Genomic DNA, 15,885 nt, shown 5'->3' on the forward strand with positions numbered 1-15,885 from the left:
TGCCAAAAGATTCATGTGCTCTACACAAGAATTCACTGCAGGGTTCTTTTAATTTTCTCTGCGGGGTTGCATCTCCCACCGTGATAGGGGACACATTTGTTGGCAGACAATTAGAAACACATTAATTGTTTGTTTACAAACCAGTGAAGTCACTGAGAAAAACTGACAGGATTGCTAATATTTAAAGCTACTTTGACATTGTAGACTTCTCCTTAGAGCAACTTGACTAAGCATTTTGAGTTAGTGTATTGTTTTTTCCTTCATTCTGGCTCATGACTTTAACACATTCCAAAGAATGACCACTATAGGGTTATAGAAAACACAAAGCCAAAATGTAGATGTCAGGATCTCTGAGACAAAAACAAAAAGAAAAACAAACAAAATAAAACAGAAACCAAAAAAACCACACAGACTAATTCAAGACTTCCTTCAGGTCCTCATGTTTCCCAGTCAGACCTACCTGACCCGTGTGAGTAGACATCATAAACTCTTCTGTGTCAGTAATTGATTTCTAGAAAATAATTACATTCACTGAGAAATAATGGGCATGTTTGGAGAGAATGTTGTTTTAACTGTGTCTATTTAATGTCAGACAAGAGATCAATTCAGTAAAAGGAAAAAAAAAAACAAAACGCAGTCAGCCCACTTGTGTGGAATCATGTAGACAAAGCAACAAGCTGATTGAATTTTTCCGTTTTCAACCTGTTGCTTTGGCAACGAATAGATGCAACTTTGCAAGATAAGTGGTCTTATGGGCAGAAATCTGGGCCTATAGCCAGAGACAAAGGATTCAAGTTCCAGTGCTGCCTCGGGCTAGGGAATCTCACACAATTTGCTTAATTTTGTTTTGTTTCCTTAATATGTTTGTGTCTATAAAATAGAGATTGATGAATCTTGGCCCTGGTATTATTAGGAGAAATACTATGCCATCTGAGAAAATATATCGAATTTGTTAAAAGAAGTATTCAGAGGTAGGTGTTGTTTTGAATGTGTTCTTGATATGGGATTCACCATTTTATTAGTCTGAGATACTATCTCCATGCAGTTCTCTCATCATTCTCTTTTGATGCCTGCTCAAAAGCATTTTAATTTTTCTCTTTTTCTCTGTTTGACTTTGCAAGTCATGAGGGCCAGGATTGTTGACATCCTTTGTTGTAGGTACTATGGTAAACATCCATGTACAGTTTTCTTCCCAATTATCTTGTATATTCTTTAGTTACTACCTTAGCAAATCAATTATGCCTTTGCAAAAACAGCCATTACCCTGTGACCAGATTTCATGTTTGTTTCAGGCGTCGTATAAATAAAATCCAGTTGATTAAAGGACCCAACAGAATTCTACTAACTTTGGAGGATGTGACATTTATTAATCCCCACTTTGGCAGTAAGGTAAGAAATAGCTCCTCTGGCTGCACTGTCCAATATTGTAGCCACAAGCCAAAATGACTATTGAGCACCTGGAGCGTGTCTAGTCTGAATCTTAATGTGCTGTAAGAATAAAATACATACTGACTTTAGAAGACTCAGTATCAAAAAATGTAAAATATCTCATTAGGATGTGAAAAAGATGTAAAAATATTAATTACATGTCAAAATAATATTATATACATATTAGGTCAAATAAAACATATTAAGGCTAATTTCCCTTGTTTCTTTTTATGTTTTTCAATGTGACTGCTAGAACACTTAAAATTGCATGTCTTGCATGGAGTATTATTCAGCCACAAAAGAATGAAATCTTGTCATTTGTAGCACTACAGATGGAACTGGACAACAATGTGTTAAGTGAAATAAGTCAGGCACAGAAAGACCAGTGCCACGTGTTCTCACTCATGCGTGGAGCCTAAAACAGTTTACTTTATAGAAGTAGACAGTACAGTAGGGGTCACTAGAGAATAGGAAGTGTAGGGGTCAGGGAAATACATGAAGGTTAGGGGGCTGCTATCAAAATACACTTACGTAAGAGGAATAGGTTGTAGTGTTGTACAGCACAGTAGTAGGATTATAAATTATAAGAATTTATCATATATTTTATAAAAACTACAAGAGAGGAGTTCAAAGTTCCCAGCAAAAACACATGATAGAAATGACAGGTTTAAAGAGATAGAAATACTAATATAACTAATATAATCATTACACATTGTATATACACATAAAATCATTACACTGTACCCCAATAAATATGTAGAACTATGAAATGTTCAGGAATAGTTACATAATGTGGCTCATGTTACATTTCAGTTACATACTGCTGAGGAAAACAGTGTTGTGAAATAAATGCAGTACACTTTGGGCAATAGTTTAGCTTTAACTTCATAGAGCCCTTTTCTTGTATATTTGGACTCAATATTTGATGAATTGCTCCTCAAGGGCAGGGGTATGATTCTGTAATACTAACCTGTCAAAACTGACATGGTGCTTATAATGTAAAACCTTCATGTAGAAGTTCGGTGAACAAAAAAAACTAGTAAAAGAGGATTGAATTTCAACAAGGAGCTCTGATTGTGTTTGTGTTGTTATAGGTGATCTGCATTAAACTCCTGCTACTATTCTCTTTGCCTGGGATAGGCTCTCTGAGAGATGGCATAGAGTCCTTGCCCTCAAGGGAATTACAGTCAAGTTAAATTGATAAATAATATCACACAAGTGAGTTGATAGGTACCATATTACACAGAAGAAATTAGAAACACAGTGGGACTTCAAAGGAGAAAACTCAGTGAAGGGAAAATTTTCGGAGACCCAGAAACCAAGCTGAATCTAAAACAAGGAAGGATAGAATTTAGCTAGGTCACAGATTATAGACCGGTTAACCTTTATGTTTGATCCTCACAGTTTTTAAAAGTAGCAGCCAGATTTTGGAAATTATGAAGTTACACATAAAAATCTGGATCTCTGGATTTTCTTTAGAAGTTGGGTGGCAAGTGTTGGTGTTCTATTACACAAGCATGATTATAGATAACAATATTGCATTGCATAATCCAAAATAGCTAGAAGAACATTGTAAAATGGGAAGAAACTTCAAAAGGAAAGAGAAACTAGGTTGAAGTAGTGGAGAAAAGAAGGAAGGGAAAAGCCAAAAGAAAAATATATATATATATTTATATATATGTATATATATATCAGTTAAAATAGTTATACTACTAATTTTTCTTAGTACATTGAAAAGAAAAGTTTGTGCTAACATTGTTTGGACAATTAAATGCTAATATCTTATACTCTGAGTAACTAATTTAAAGATAACAATATGCAATGTATTAACCATTGCTACCCTCTTATCATCTTGTTTTGAAATTTTGTTTTTTCTTTAAAATAAAATTATATAAAAAAGCTGGAAGAGAGGATTTTTAATATGCTTATCTTAAAGAAGTGATAAGTGTTTGCAATGCTGGACAGCCTAAGTATCCTGAAGGGATCAATACACAATGTATAAGTATACCAAAACTTCACACGGAACCCCATAATGATATATAATTATTGCCAATAAAAACAATTTTTAAAGTTGAAAAGTCTGTCAACCTATTAGGACTCATTGTAGCAATTGAAGGAAACCCAATAGTAGGTCATCTTTGTGAAAGAGGAAGTTTCTCTGCAGTTTGATAGTTTCCAAGCACTCTATCTTGCCCTATACGCAGACTATTTCACCTATTTATATTATCTTCCTGTCTCCTGTAGGCATCCTATGTAAAGGAAACTGCATAAACAGCAACTTAGGCAAGAGAATATGTGGAGCAAAGTTTTCAAAGGTAGCTAGCTTGTCTACTGACTGTCTATGTGGCTGCAATAATGAGACTAGTCTTTGCAAATTCTTGTGGTGGCAGGACGCAGGGAGAGGATGCAAAGGCATCATATTGTTTCCATGTGGCATTTACTATTGCTATACCACTGTAGCAGATTTGAGAATTAATTCTCTCAGGGACCAGATTGGCCATTTGCTTAAATGTGATATGGAAAGGTATATTTAATTAGTTGGCATAGTGACAGTGGACTTACACGATACTATCTTGTGCAGGTACAGTCAAGTGAATTGTTGAGCTGTTTAGTTTAATTCTCATTTACAACCCTAATTCTTACTGTTAAAAATCATCATATCCCTTTGTACGGTTAATATCGTGTTCCAAGAAATGTATTGACAAAAGCCAAAACTATCACTGTGGCTGAAAGCTACACTCCACTCTCATGTCACAAAAACTTACTGAATATTAGTCTTCACTTTAAAAACTACTAGAAGACAATAGGACTCATGGTGGTGGAATTTGTCTGTATTTATCATATTCAGTATACCTAGTATGAAAATTTCTATCTCAAGTAGTAGAAAGTATGAATGCTGAAGCATATGCTCTGAAGCAATTCCAGAATATAACTCAGGACTAAGAAAAAAGTGATTCTGTGACAAAATATTTTATTCAGAATTGAGTGATAAGTAGGAAAAGGCAGTGTCTAACTGTAGCAAAATATAGAAAAGTTTTGGTAAAAAGAAATAACCTTATTTAAAAAAATCTCTACTTCTTCCTGGCCCATACCCAAATGGCAGACATGTCAGTTGCCTAAATATTTGCCTTTAAAGTCTCAAAATAATAAATGTAGCTGAATTTTTGACCGTTTTAATTTTTCTTTGTATAGACTTGGCAGCATCTAGTAAAATCTAGAAAATCTTCACCTATGACTCTTCTGTTTTATACTAAAACTTAAACTGTATTTGTGTGACTAAAACATGCCAGTCCTCACCAAATACTCATAAGTAGCAGAATAGTGCTAAAGCCAAATGAACAGAATACCTAGTTTTAAAACTTTGCCCATGATGATAGATCTTTTCTTTTTCACTTATACACAAATGTTTGACCAAATGAAAATAAAAAACCAACTATAACCAATTTTTAGCATATGAGCAAGAAGAATAAATAGCAATAAGAAAGGATATACATATAAGGAATGTCTCTTTTATTTTAATATTTTGGCCCAGGTGCAAAAGAATGGCATTACCCTAGAAGAGCATAGCTTTTGGCCTGAAGATGGCTTTTGGCAGTTGGTTTGTAACAGGGATTCTGATGGGAAAGAATGGGGGATAGCATATATTTTCCTTAATTGCTGTGTAGTTACAGACTTGCAGATGGTTGTATCTAATCATTCAAGAAGCCTAGTCAAGAATTCCATCCAAAAGGAATGTCTGAAAGGGTAAACTCCTAGAGAGTATAGGATTAATTCAGTTTAGAAAAATTGGCAGGTGAGGAGAAGTCAAGTTAGGAAAGGAAGTTTTTATAAGAAAGTGAAGCTGAAGTCCAAATATATGTGGATTTTGGCAGGTTCATCACTTTCTCCCTTGCACTTCATGGAGAGGTCTACACCTCATTATACAGATCTAGGTGATCCTGATGAGATATAAAAACAAAGAGTGAAAGGCAAGTAGATTCCTCTCTGACCTTGCTCTGTTGGAGAGAGTGCAGGTTGATATAAGGGTTATGTGAAGGATCAAGTTTTACTTGTCTGAATCTTGAGCTGTTGGAATTTTATAAACTTATGGACTGAATAAAGTTTAACATTGTCCTAGAACTTTGACTGTAATAGTCTTGGTATAAAAGGAGATTAACTGAGGGCTTAGTCAACTAGCGATTTTCACTTCATCAATGATCACTAAGGGAAGCGTTGGAAAGCACTTAAGATTAAAAATTATTAGCAAGTAAGAATGATACAAAACATGATGTGGTGGAAAGAGCACAGGGCCAGGAAATAGAACACCAAAAGTCTTTTTCCAGCTAGTGTTTACTTCTTAGGTCTCTATTTCCTTGTCATAAAAATGAAGGTGTTGGGGTTGGAGGTGTGGGTGGAACTACATAGTACTAATCATACTTGCTAGTTCTGAGTTGCTCTAATTCTCACAAAGGCATGTTTGGAGATAAGGAGAACAAGATTGAAGAACCTGCTGATTTATTGTTGTCTTCATTCAAAGTATGTCTGCTGGGTCAGTTGAAGATACAGAAGTTCAATTTTAAAGGTTAACACATATTGCAAATGACTCTTCATCTTGTCATTCAACTATGAAGTTCTCAGTTGTCTTTTACCAGACTTATGTGTGCAAATTAACCGATCAAGGAATAGAGAAGTTAGCCTACTTAACATCAGACTCTTAAATCATGTGCAGATGATTTACTCACTTTCCATCATAAAATTGCTTTTGGGGATATCATCTGCTCCACAAAAAGGATGCCAGTCAGTATGGCAGGTGTAAGAAAATGAATCAGTCCTGAGAGTCAGAAAGGTGAGATTCTGTCCTATTTCTGCAATTTTTTAAATATTAGATTTTTATAAATAACACTTATTATAACTAAATCATTGATATATGATATTGGGAAATTAATTCTTTTTTTTGTCTCAATTTCTTGTCTATTAAAGGAAGTTCCTAGATTTAAAAAGTTCTGAAGGATAGGACAAATTAACCAATTTAATGTAGACCCACAAATACTTACTTTCCTATGAATAGAAAACAAAAAAATGTAAGCATAGTACTGACACTATAGCTCAGTGTTTTGTCTTAAATCATGAAAATTTGTTCCATAACATTTTTTTCTCAATCCTTTCACAGAGAGGAAGTCGTGCCAGTGTAAGCTTCCAGATCATCTCCGAGGTGCAAAGTGGGAGGTCCCCAAGGCTCTCCTTTTCTTCAGGAAGTCTAACTCCAGCTACCTATGAAAATTCAAACATAGCCATTTATGAGGTAAAACAGCTATCTAATATGTCATCTTCTGTTACTGTAAAATGTGGCACTGATTTAGAACTTGGTGTTTGGGTAAAAATATTGAGGCAAGTTTTCCAGGTGTTTGTTTCTGTGTCTACTTATAGATTTAATTGGTTGACATTTTTGACAGTGGTTTTCCTCAGCAATTAATTATAACCTCATTGATATTTCAACTCAGTGTGTTTGCTATGCACATAGAAAAAAATCTTTGAGATCCAAGTACTTAAATATTTCTTTCATCCTACAAACCTATATGTAAGAGAAGAAATAGAAGACTATAAGAGTAGAAGAAACGTCTCCGTGAGCTCTTTGGGATGAGATGTCAAGAGGCATGTTTGTGCTGGGTAGGGACTGAGATACTCCTCCTCCTTAAATTCTAGTTGCTCCTACACTTGTTATCTTTGATGTTATTGAAATAATTTTTATAAATTCATTTATTTCTTTTTCTTTACCTGTACTGCCTTTTTGAGTAACAGGTTGCTTTCTGTGGTATAAAATAAAAATATTTTCTATTTCACTGAAGTTTCTGTCTTTTAAGATTTAAGAGGCCACTCTTTATCCCTTGTTCTGAGGTACTAGAATTTGGCAACCCAAACAAATATTGCACCAGTTGGAGACATGAACTGTTTCTTCTCAGCATGAAAGAGTTAAGCATGGAGTAAAAGGCAACTCCACTGTCTTTTTGTGCCTTTTAAGTGTGGCTATCCCAATATGGTTTCCTTGCTTTGTTTGAAGATACTCCCCAAAACACCAAACATTCTCAACTTGAACAGTAACTACAAAGAAAGACTGAAGCAAGAAAGATTGAGCTTTTAGATTGCTGACCACATTGAATTTTCCAAGTGAATATTCTCCAATGATAAGTAATTCATGGGTACCATGCTATAGATTGAATGTGTTACCTCCAAAATTCAGATGTTGAAATGTAATGGTCAATGTGACAATATTAGATGGGGTTTTTAAGAGATATTAGGTCATGAGGGCTCACTCCTCTCATAAGTATGGGATTAAGTCCCTTATAAAAGAGGTTCTGTGCAGCATTTAGTTAGCTTCCTCTTCTACCTTCTGCCGTGTGAGGACAATATGTTCCTCCTATTCAGAGGAAGTAGTAATAAGAAACTATCTTGGAAGCAGAAAGCGGCCTTCACCAGACAGCCAAACCTACTGTGTTTTGACTTTGGATTTCTCATCCTCTGAAAATTACTCAGCCTCACAAAAGGGGTAATTGACATGACATATAAATTTTTTGCATTATGCCATAGCAAGAAACCTTTGAATCTTACCTTAGACTTAACTTAAACGAAGAGATTTGATTCAAATGTAAACTTGAAGCATTGAAGAATTAGCCCTTTACTCTTTCAAAGATAAAAGATCATATACTAGGATAGCTTTTGAATATCAAGTGGAAGAGTTTATGAGTTTACAAACATATAAATACCTGAAGATTCTGAGATGACTATCAATAACCTTTGAGTATGATCTGTAACATGAGGGGTTGAGCCAAGTTCTTAATCCTGCTCATTAAAGTCTTCTTGGGAAACACAAAAAAAATATTTATTACAAGATTCCTACCACTAGTGATTCTGATTCTGTTTGTATGGATTGGGGTCCAGGCATTGGTACTATTTTAAATTTCTTATGCATCCAGGTTTCATAACTGCTGGACTAAGAGACCTTTAAGGCTTCTTCTTGCATGGATACACTATAATTCTCTGATTCTGAGGAATAATTAATATGCTGAATTTATGTGTTTTATTTGGTGAGATTAGAAGGATGCAGTGTAGAATAGAAATGGGGAAAAATAAACATCTATATGTAACTAGCCTTTAAGACTTTTTCAGATATGTCTTCATTTTGAAAGGAGGCAAGAAGCTGAGGTAGTTCCTAGAATAACCATTAGTTGGATCACGAGTGGAGCGAACTTTGTATTTACAAAAAGCGCATAATAGTAAGAATAATTCCATACAATAGAGTCAAGATCAGGTTGATGGAAGGGTGTCAAAGAAGACACTGAGCCTGGAAAACTGCCTGGCTAGGACCAAAGAGGACTCTGAGGGGAGCCTAAATCAAATGAACCTATGGATAAAAGAAAGTAGTCCATGTGCCTTTTTGACTTAAGAGTGTTTTAGAAAAGACTAATTCTCTAGATTTTGTTTAAAATAAATAAAAAACTTCATAAGAACTTTTACTGAATATCCCAGGATTTCCAGACAATGTGCCAGATAGTGTTAACAGTACCAAATATCTGACAGCAAAGGATGGCTTCTCTAGGATGTATCATATGTCTAATACTCCACTGACACCAATTCACACTTTGATTGTATACACAGATGCATAAACTTCAGAACTGTACAGTCACAACTGTATGTCACAGATATCCTTTGACATGTGGAAAAGAAAGCTAGATGAGATGACTGCTGGGAAAAATATGAATGACAGTGCAGTGAGGACATCATGGTCTGCCCTAATAGCCGTGGTCTAGGGGAGTGGAGGTCAGGGGTGAAGCACTGTAGTCCTGACACACTCAGGGAGAACCCACTGAATTCATCTTCCCTTTTCATTTTCTGACTTGTGCCTCTCAGTCTCCACCTATATTTTCCTCTTCATCTCACTTTGCTCTTTCTCTCCACTTATTCCTGCTTCTCACAGCTTTGTTTCTCTTTCCTCACTTACCTCCCTTATCGATCTCTCTTTACCCCTTTTCTTTCGCCATTTTTTCTCCCTCTTGCATCTCCCCATCATAGAATCACATATCATAAAAACCAAAAAAGACCTAAGATATCATTTAGTAAGTACAGCTCTATAGGTAGGGAAGCTGAAACTCAGGCTGATTAAGTGGCTATGATAAAGACTGCCCTTGAGTTGAAGCAGCTCTGTTTCTTGCTTCTTAGTTAATACGCCATGGCCTTAGCACAAAACTGATGGACTTTAAATTACTTCTAAAAACTTTATTGAATAGAGTTTGATGTCTCTGCCTCTTAATTAAAAAGTGAGTGATGAGTGAAGTATTTCATCATTCTCTCTTATTTTAAAAGAGCAAAACAAAACGAATAGTGCATGTGTGGTGAAGATAAAATTTTCCCATTTCTCCTCTCCTCATTACTCATGAACTAGGTTGCACACAGACTCAATACAAATTTGCTTACAAAGTTTGTGATAATTATTTAAATCTTAAACATACACAAATTCCCCAAGCAATAGGAAGCCAAATAAGGGAAAAGAATAACAAAATAGGAGATGGAAGACCTTGGTTCTATTCCAGCTGTGTTACAGCCTAGGATTCTGAACTTAGGCAAGTCAGTCTCTTCCAGGTTTAGTTTCTTTATTGACATATAAAAGGTTGAATTGGGGCTACCTTTCTGGCTCTTTCTGGCTCTCAAATTTAGTGGTTTGTCATGAAGAAGCTATGCTTAGGTACTTGCGGCAGTTAATAATCCAGACCAAAGGCCAAGCTATGTCTGTCACAGGCCTAACTCCAGCAAGAAAGCATCAGATACTACCAGCTGTAAGACAGAGTCAGGGCTACTAGTACTGATGTGCAGACTGTGCATTGCAGAAGGGCATCACATCTAAAAGAGTTCTATTCACAGTGAATATATATACTAAATTGCATGAGCGTGCTGCAGGAGTTTGGCACAGAGGTTCTCGTCTCCTGGTCTAGTCCTGGAATGGTATAGGATGCAAAATGTTCTGCATATGTACTATCTTGACTATGCCCCAGAAATCCCTTAAGGTTACAACTCTGTCTTGCATGATATTCTTGGAAGCCCAAATCCAGCTTCTCACACCCATACAGCCTGACTCCAAACCTGACAAAGAGGCCTTTATGATAGAAGAGCTCGGTCATGTGCAGGGTGTCCATGCTGCTAGGGAAATGTTTTCTTTTCTGCCTGGGAGTTTTATGAATAAGTGTGAGTGTGGAGCATGCATGTACCAGTATATATGCAAAGCTGTTGTTTAATGTAACAGGGTGGCCAGATGCTGTACCGTAATATACTCATATAATTAGTTGTTTTTTTGCTTGCCAGAAAACACCATTTTCTAATTAGCAGAGAGGTGTGATAGCGGCTAGTTGTGGCTCTGGGCCAAGCAATGCACCTGTGAAGTGCTAGAAAGGCTTTTTTTGTTCACTGTTATGTCCCACTCATAGTCCCATTTTGTAAAAATCTCAGCTTTTATTCACTTAACACTAGCTTTTTAGTCTCTAAAAGGTGAAGACCTCTTAAGGGTAAAACTATAGGCCTGTGTTGGGCCCTCCTGAATTCTACGAATGAGTTTTAGATGCCTGACTGAGGGCTACTTTTAACTCAGTGACAGGTAAATGAGGTGGATATGAGTAAGGGGAGCACACAGAGAGGAGGAAAAGGGAAAGACTGGAACCGTATGTCTCAAACTTTGACATGTTTCCAAGTGAAATGCAGGGAATGATAAAACAGAGTCCTAGCTTCGTCTCCCACAATTTCTGATTTCCTAAGTGTAGGGTGGAGCCTTTCTAAGCAGTTCCCAGCTAATACTGATGCATCTAGTCCAGGGTCACCCTTGGAGAATTGCTGGATCAAATGGTCTTAACATTCTAGTACAGTGAGGCACTGATCCTGGGTTACCCTTCTGAATTCTGTGGGCAATGAAATGGGCTGGTGCAGTTTTGCTCAGCTGATAAAGATCTCTTGAAGCCATTCCCTGGTAATAAAAGGTTTTGAGCTGTTTGGCTAGGAGATGTTTTCTAACACAAAGTATAGGCAAGTAACTCAGATGCTTGCATCTTCCATTTGCCTTTGCCTCTAGCTGTTTCCAGATGTACTGCTATAGCTGGATATATTCCTTAATAAGAGAGTGGTTACACTTTCTTATTCTCAGAATTTGATTGCACAGAGCTCTCTGCCTTACTATTTCGATTTGATGATAAGTTGGTGCAGCCTGAAATGGAATCTCCAGGCTATAGGTAATTGATGTGAAGGCACTTTGAAGAGTAGAGAGCCCTTTAAAAATGTAAAGCATTATTATTATTACAGAGAAAAAGGAATCCCTATTTATACTGGTCTTTTCTATGATTTGGGTTGGATAGAACTAAATAGGGCTTGATGACTGATGAATTCTTGAGGCTATGCATGTAGAATAAAATTGTCTGTACTGGTGTTGAAGTGAAAGGAAAATTAATTGTTGACCTGACAGTAGCCTTAGAAATAGAAATTTTGTGCTTTAAAAGTAAAAATAAACCAATTACACAGATTTGATCATTACACATGTATTTTATACATATACCTAATTACCTACGATATTCCATAAACATGTAAAATTAAAAAGTATAATACTTTTGAGTAAAATGTCAGAAATACACTTTTGAAAATATCTAGGTTACTTATGTTAATATGGTGGTCATTTATGCATCAAAATAAAAATTATTGATCTACTTTTAAAGCAATAAACTTATTAAAGCATTAGAGCCCCTCTCCTCCAGACGGCCCGTACCACAAGATAAAAATGTATCAAGCTAAATGCAAGAAATATTTACTGCAGTACCTCTCCTGCCCTATGTCTTCCACCACTGATGCCTCAAGGGAGTGGGAATTGCAACCATCAGCTATTACCATTAATCACGGAAAACCTGGTCCTATATCACAGCCTGGTGCTCTATCACTTAGCTGTGAATAACTAAAATGACCTAACACCTTCTGCCGTTAGTTAAGGAAGTCATTGCAAAGATCAGTATTCTTTTTTTGGTGTTTTCATACCTGCAGTTGTTCCTCTGTATTTAGTTAATTGGTACTTTTAAGTTTAACTTTCCTATATGAACTCATTTTAGCCCAAAATATAGAATTTTTAGGGGACAGTGGATGAGACAGGAGGAAAAGTTTCTTTGGGTTGGTAAGTATCACTATAAACACTTCGTGTGGAAAAGATATTACTGTGAATCTACTGGCAGTTAAATTTCATTACTATTCTTTACCTTTTTTTCCAGGGAGACTGGGTGTGGTTGAAAAAGTTTCCCCCTGGAGATTTTGGAGACATTAGATTCATCAAATCCAGTGCAAGTGATGTATTTGAAATGGTATGGGAAACCTTCATTTATTCACATTTTTACTAAAAATCAATCTTTTCTTCAAAATAGCTAAAACCAGCTGTTTAGCATGACCCTTTTAATAAATTTGTGCAGGGAAAGTATAGGGCTGTTAATGGCTTGATATGATAAAATTATAGGCTCTGAAACTGAAGAAACATGAAAGAGTTAAATATCAGCTCTGCTACTTCACAGCTCTATTGACTTGTACAAGTCACCTAAGCTCCTTGGAACTTAATTACCTTATTTGTCAAAAGAATATATTAATATTTACTTTCTACTTCCTTCCTTTTTAGCTTGGGATAAAAGTTAAAAGAGACAATACATATGAAGTTTCTTTTTTTATTTTAAAAATAAAAGGAGGAAAACATTAACAGACAGACAACCTTTTACAAAATAGCAAAAGAACAGTACAGACAATAAAGAGTTACAAACAAAATGGTAGGAAATTAACAATGCTTGTTGTGTTACATATTGATATCTTCAAAGTGGTTTCTCAGGAAAACAGATAGAGACATGCAATATTGATCAATCAAGGACTCATTAACAATTTCTTTCAGCAAAGTAATAGAAGACAGTAGAACAACTATGTTAACTATCCTGTATATACATACACACAAAATTTCTCCTTCTTTCCCTTCTCCTTTCCCACATCCCAGTTGCCCTTTACCCTTGAGTGTTTTCCTATCATTTCACAATGTCTGTCATACCTCCCAGTTTAAGTTACCTCTTTCAGATTTTACATATAAAGTTTCATGTACATTTCCTCGAACATAATTTCTTTGTAAAATGCTAGGTAATATGATTATTATCAGTTAAGTATGTCATAATAATTCAAATCTCTATTTCTCAGGGCTGGAAATGTCACTTGCTAATTTCTGTTCAAAAAATAGCTGCTTACCTAAATCCTCTATATTCAAAAAGTCCTTGGATTATTTACAAAATGGCACAGGGTGTAGATAAGACAGGAATGATCCCTTCTAAACCTTTTAAAATCTTGACTTCTCCTTGATGTTTGAGTCCATAAAAGATTTGTGGATATTGGCGGAGGTTTCTTCTGACTCTTGGGCTTGTAGGATAGAGCTATAGATTTCTCCCATATTTATGAAGGAAGCAACTTCAAATCATTCCAAGATAAGGGGCCGGGGATATAGCTAAGGGGGCACAGTGCCTGCCTGGCAAGTGTAAGATCCTGAGTTCGATTTTTGGTACAAAAAAACCATTCCAAGATATCTGAATGAGACACCTGCTTCATGCAGAGTAAATGTACAACTTAGGAAATATGGGAAGCAGAAGAGCCATATCACATAAACTTTGGGGGGGGGCTGCAATAAGATCCAAACCATAATAGTTAGAATCTATAATTACCTATCAATCAATCTACCGGTCATCTACTTAAAACCATAATTCACACCAATTCTAATGCAATGGCACAACATTCATTTTGTGTTTTCCCTTTTCTGTATTTGTAACTTCTTTCTTCATCGGTGAGAAAACTGCCTCCCATTATCCTCATGACATCTTTTTATGTGTTCAATTCACTAACTTGTGTGGTCATGTCAGGTACAAACAATAGCTCAACCCAAGGAAGAAGACCAAGATTTTTCAGAATTCACCATGCAAGATTCCTTAATTTCTTTCTAGTGCTTTTTTTTGTTTGTTTTTCTCCGGTACCGGGAACCGAACTCACGACCTTGCGCATGCCAGGCAGGCGCTTTTGCCGCTGAGCTAAACCCCTAGCCCCTCTTTCTAGTGCTTTTATGCAAAGGAAATGGATCTGACTATGCTATCACTGTGAGTCTAGAACTGCCTTAACTATTTACATACTTTCATGATCTTCAGATATTGAGACTAGCACCAGGGGGTAGACTGGAAAGCAGATCTTGATGAGTCAGGTACAGAAGGGAGCAGAGCATAGTCAGGTAAATGTTCGTGAAAAGCAAGATCTGGTTGTATTTCCTAGACTGATGTTCTTTGCTATCATCTAGAAATGACTGGATGTTCCTGGAGCTCTTTCTGTGAGATTCTCAGTTCGTTGATGTCTGACCTTTCTTCAAGGAATGTAAAGAGGAGGGAGCTTCATTTGCTGTGTAAAAAAGTGTTTACTTTGTGAAAAAATGCTTTAGGGTTAATTTAGCACTTCTTATGATTACCTTGTCCTTCCTATAGCCATTTCTGTTCTGACTAATGATATGCCTCAGTATCTCAGGATCACATGGTGGAATTTTATTTCTTTCTCACCAATGACAATTCCCAAATAGTGAGCCGCTTCCCTTTGCTTACCACACAGATACCACCCCCATGCTCATGCACGCATGCACAGGGACACACACACAACTTGCTTTTGAGACCAGTGTCATTCTGTTTTAGCACTGTTTTCACCACCAGCATTGCTGTCATCTACTTCTAATTCACTGCTTCTGATTGGTTGAATATTTTGGGACCTGCTTTATGTTCTCCCTTTCTATACTAAGACTTGCCATTATGTTGATGAGATTATGATTTATTAGATATTCAAATATCTTGTTTATTTAGTTTATTGGATGTATTACCTCTGATAATCTCTTCCATTCTACTTTGGCTAACCACTGCTTGGGATTTTTCATGTCTATAACTACTACTAAAAATAGTTTACTTCTAAAATCATAAATTTAAACATTCACCTGTCTTCCTCCAACCTCCTTTTCTTCCACCTTTGCTAATATTTTGACTATGCTAGGTTTTCCAGTCTACTGGCCTCCATTTCCCTCAGCCTCCAAAACTGTCTTCTACTTGCTGTCTTGTCCAACTTAGACTCCATAATCCATCATTTGAGAATATTCTTGTTTATGTGTTTTGGTCAGACACATCTGCAAAATTTCAGTTCTGTATGATCTCAAACCTTAAGTTATTTGTGCCTGCACTTGAATAGCCAAATATTGACATATAAAATCATGCAACAAAGTACTTTTTATGGTAAATTTATGATTTCTTATATTAAGATGTCACTTACTCTCTTGTAAGGCCATCAGTTAATTAACTTTCTATCACCCATGCTTTTTAAAAAAACTTATTTTTTTAAATTTTTTGAGACAGGGTCTTGTTACATAGTTCACAG

The 15,885-nt window shown here is 36.1% G+C and overlaps 1 protein-coding gene across 1 annotated transcript in view; it reads left to right on the forward strand.

Moving 5' to 3' along the window:
* Gucy2f (guanylate cyclase 2F, retinal) overlaps positions 1–15,885 on the forward strand; it is a 106,317-nt gene that overhangs the window by 39,464 nt on the left and 50,968 nt on the right. The window contains exons 5-7 of the mRNA XM_013504522.1: positions 1,293–1,389; positions 6,578–6,709; positions 12,690–12,779. Of these exons, the coding sequence (XP_013359976.1) occupies positions 1,293–1,389; positions 6,578–6,709; positions 12,690–12,779 (319 nt within the window). The remainder of the gene's footprint in view (positions 1–1,292; positions 1,390–6,577; positions 6,710–12,689; positions 12,780–15,885) is intronic.

The sequence above is a fragment of the Chinchilla lanigera genome, unplaced genomic scaffold, assembly GCF_000276665.1.
Source record: "Chinchilla lanigera isolate Chin_1 unplaced genomic scaffold, ChiLan1.0 scaffold00089, whole genome shotgun sequence".
Taxonomy (NCBI): Eukaryota; Metazoa; Chordata; class Mammalia; order Rodentia; family Chinchillidae; genus Chinchilla; species Chinchilla lanigera.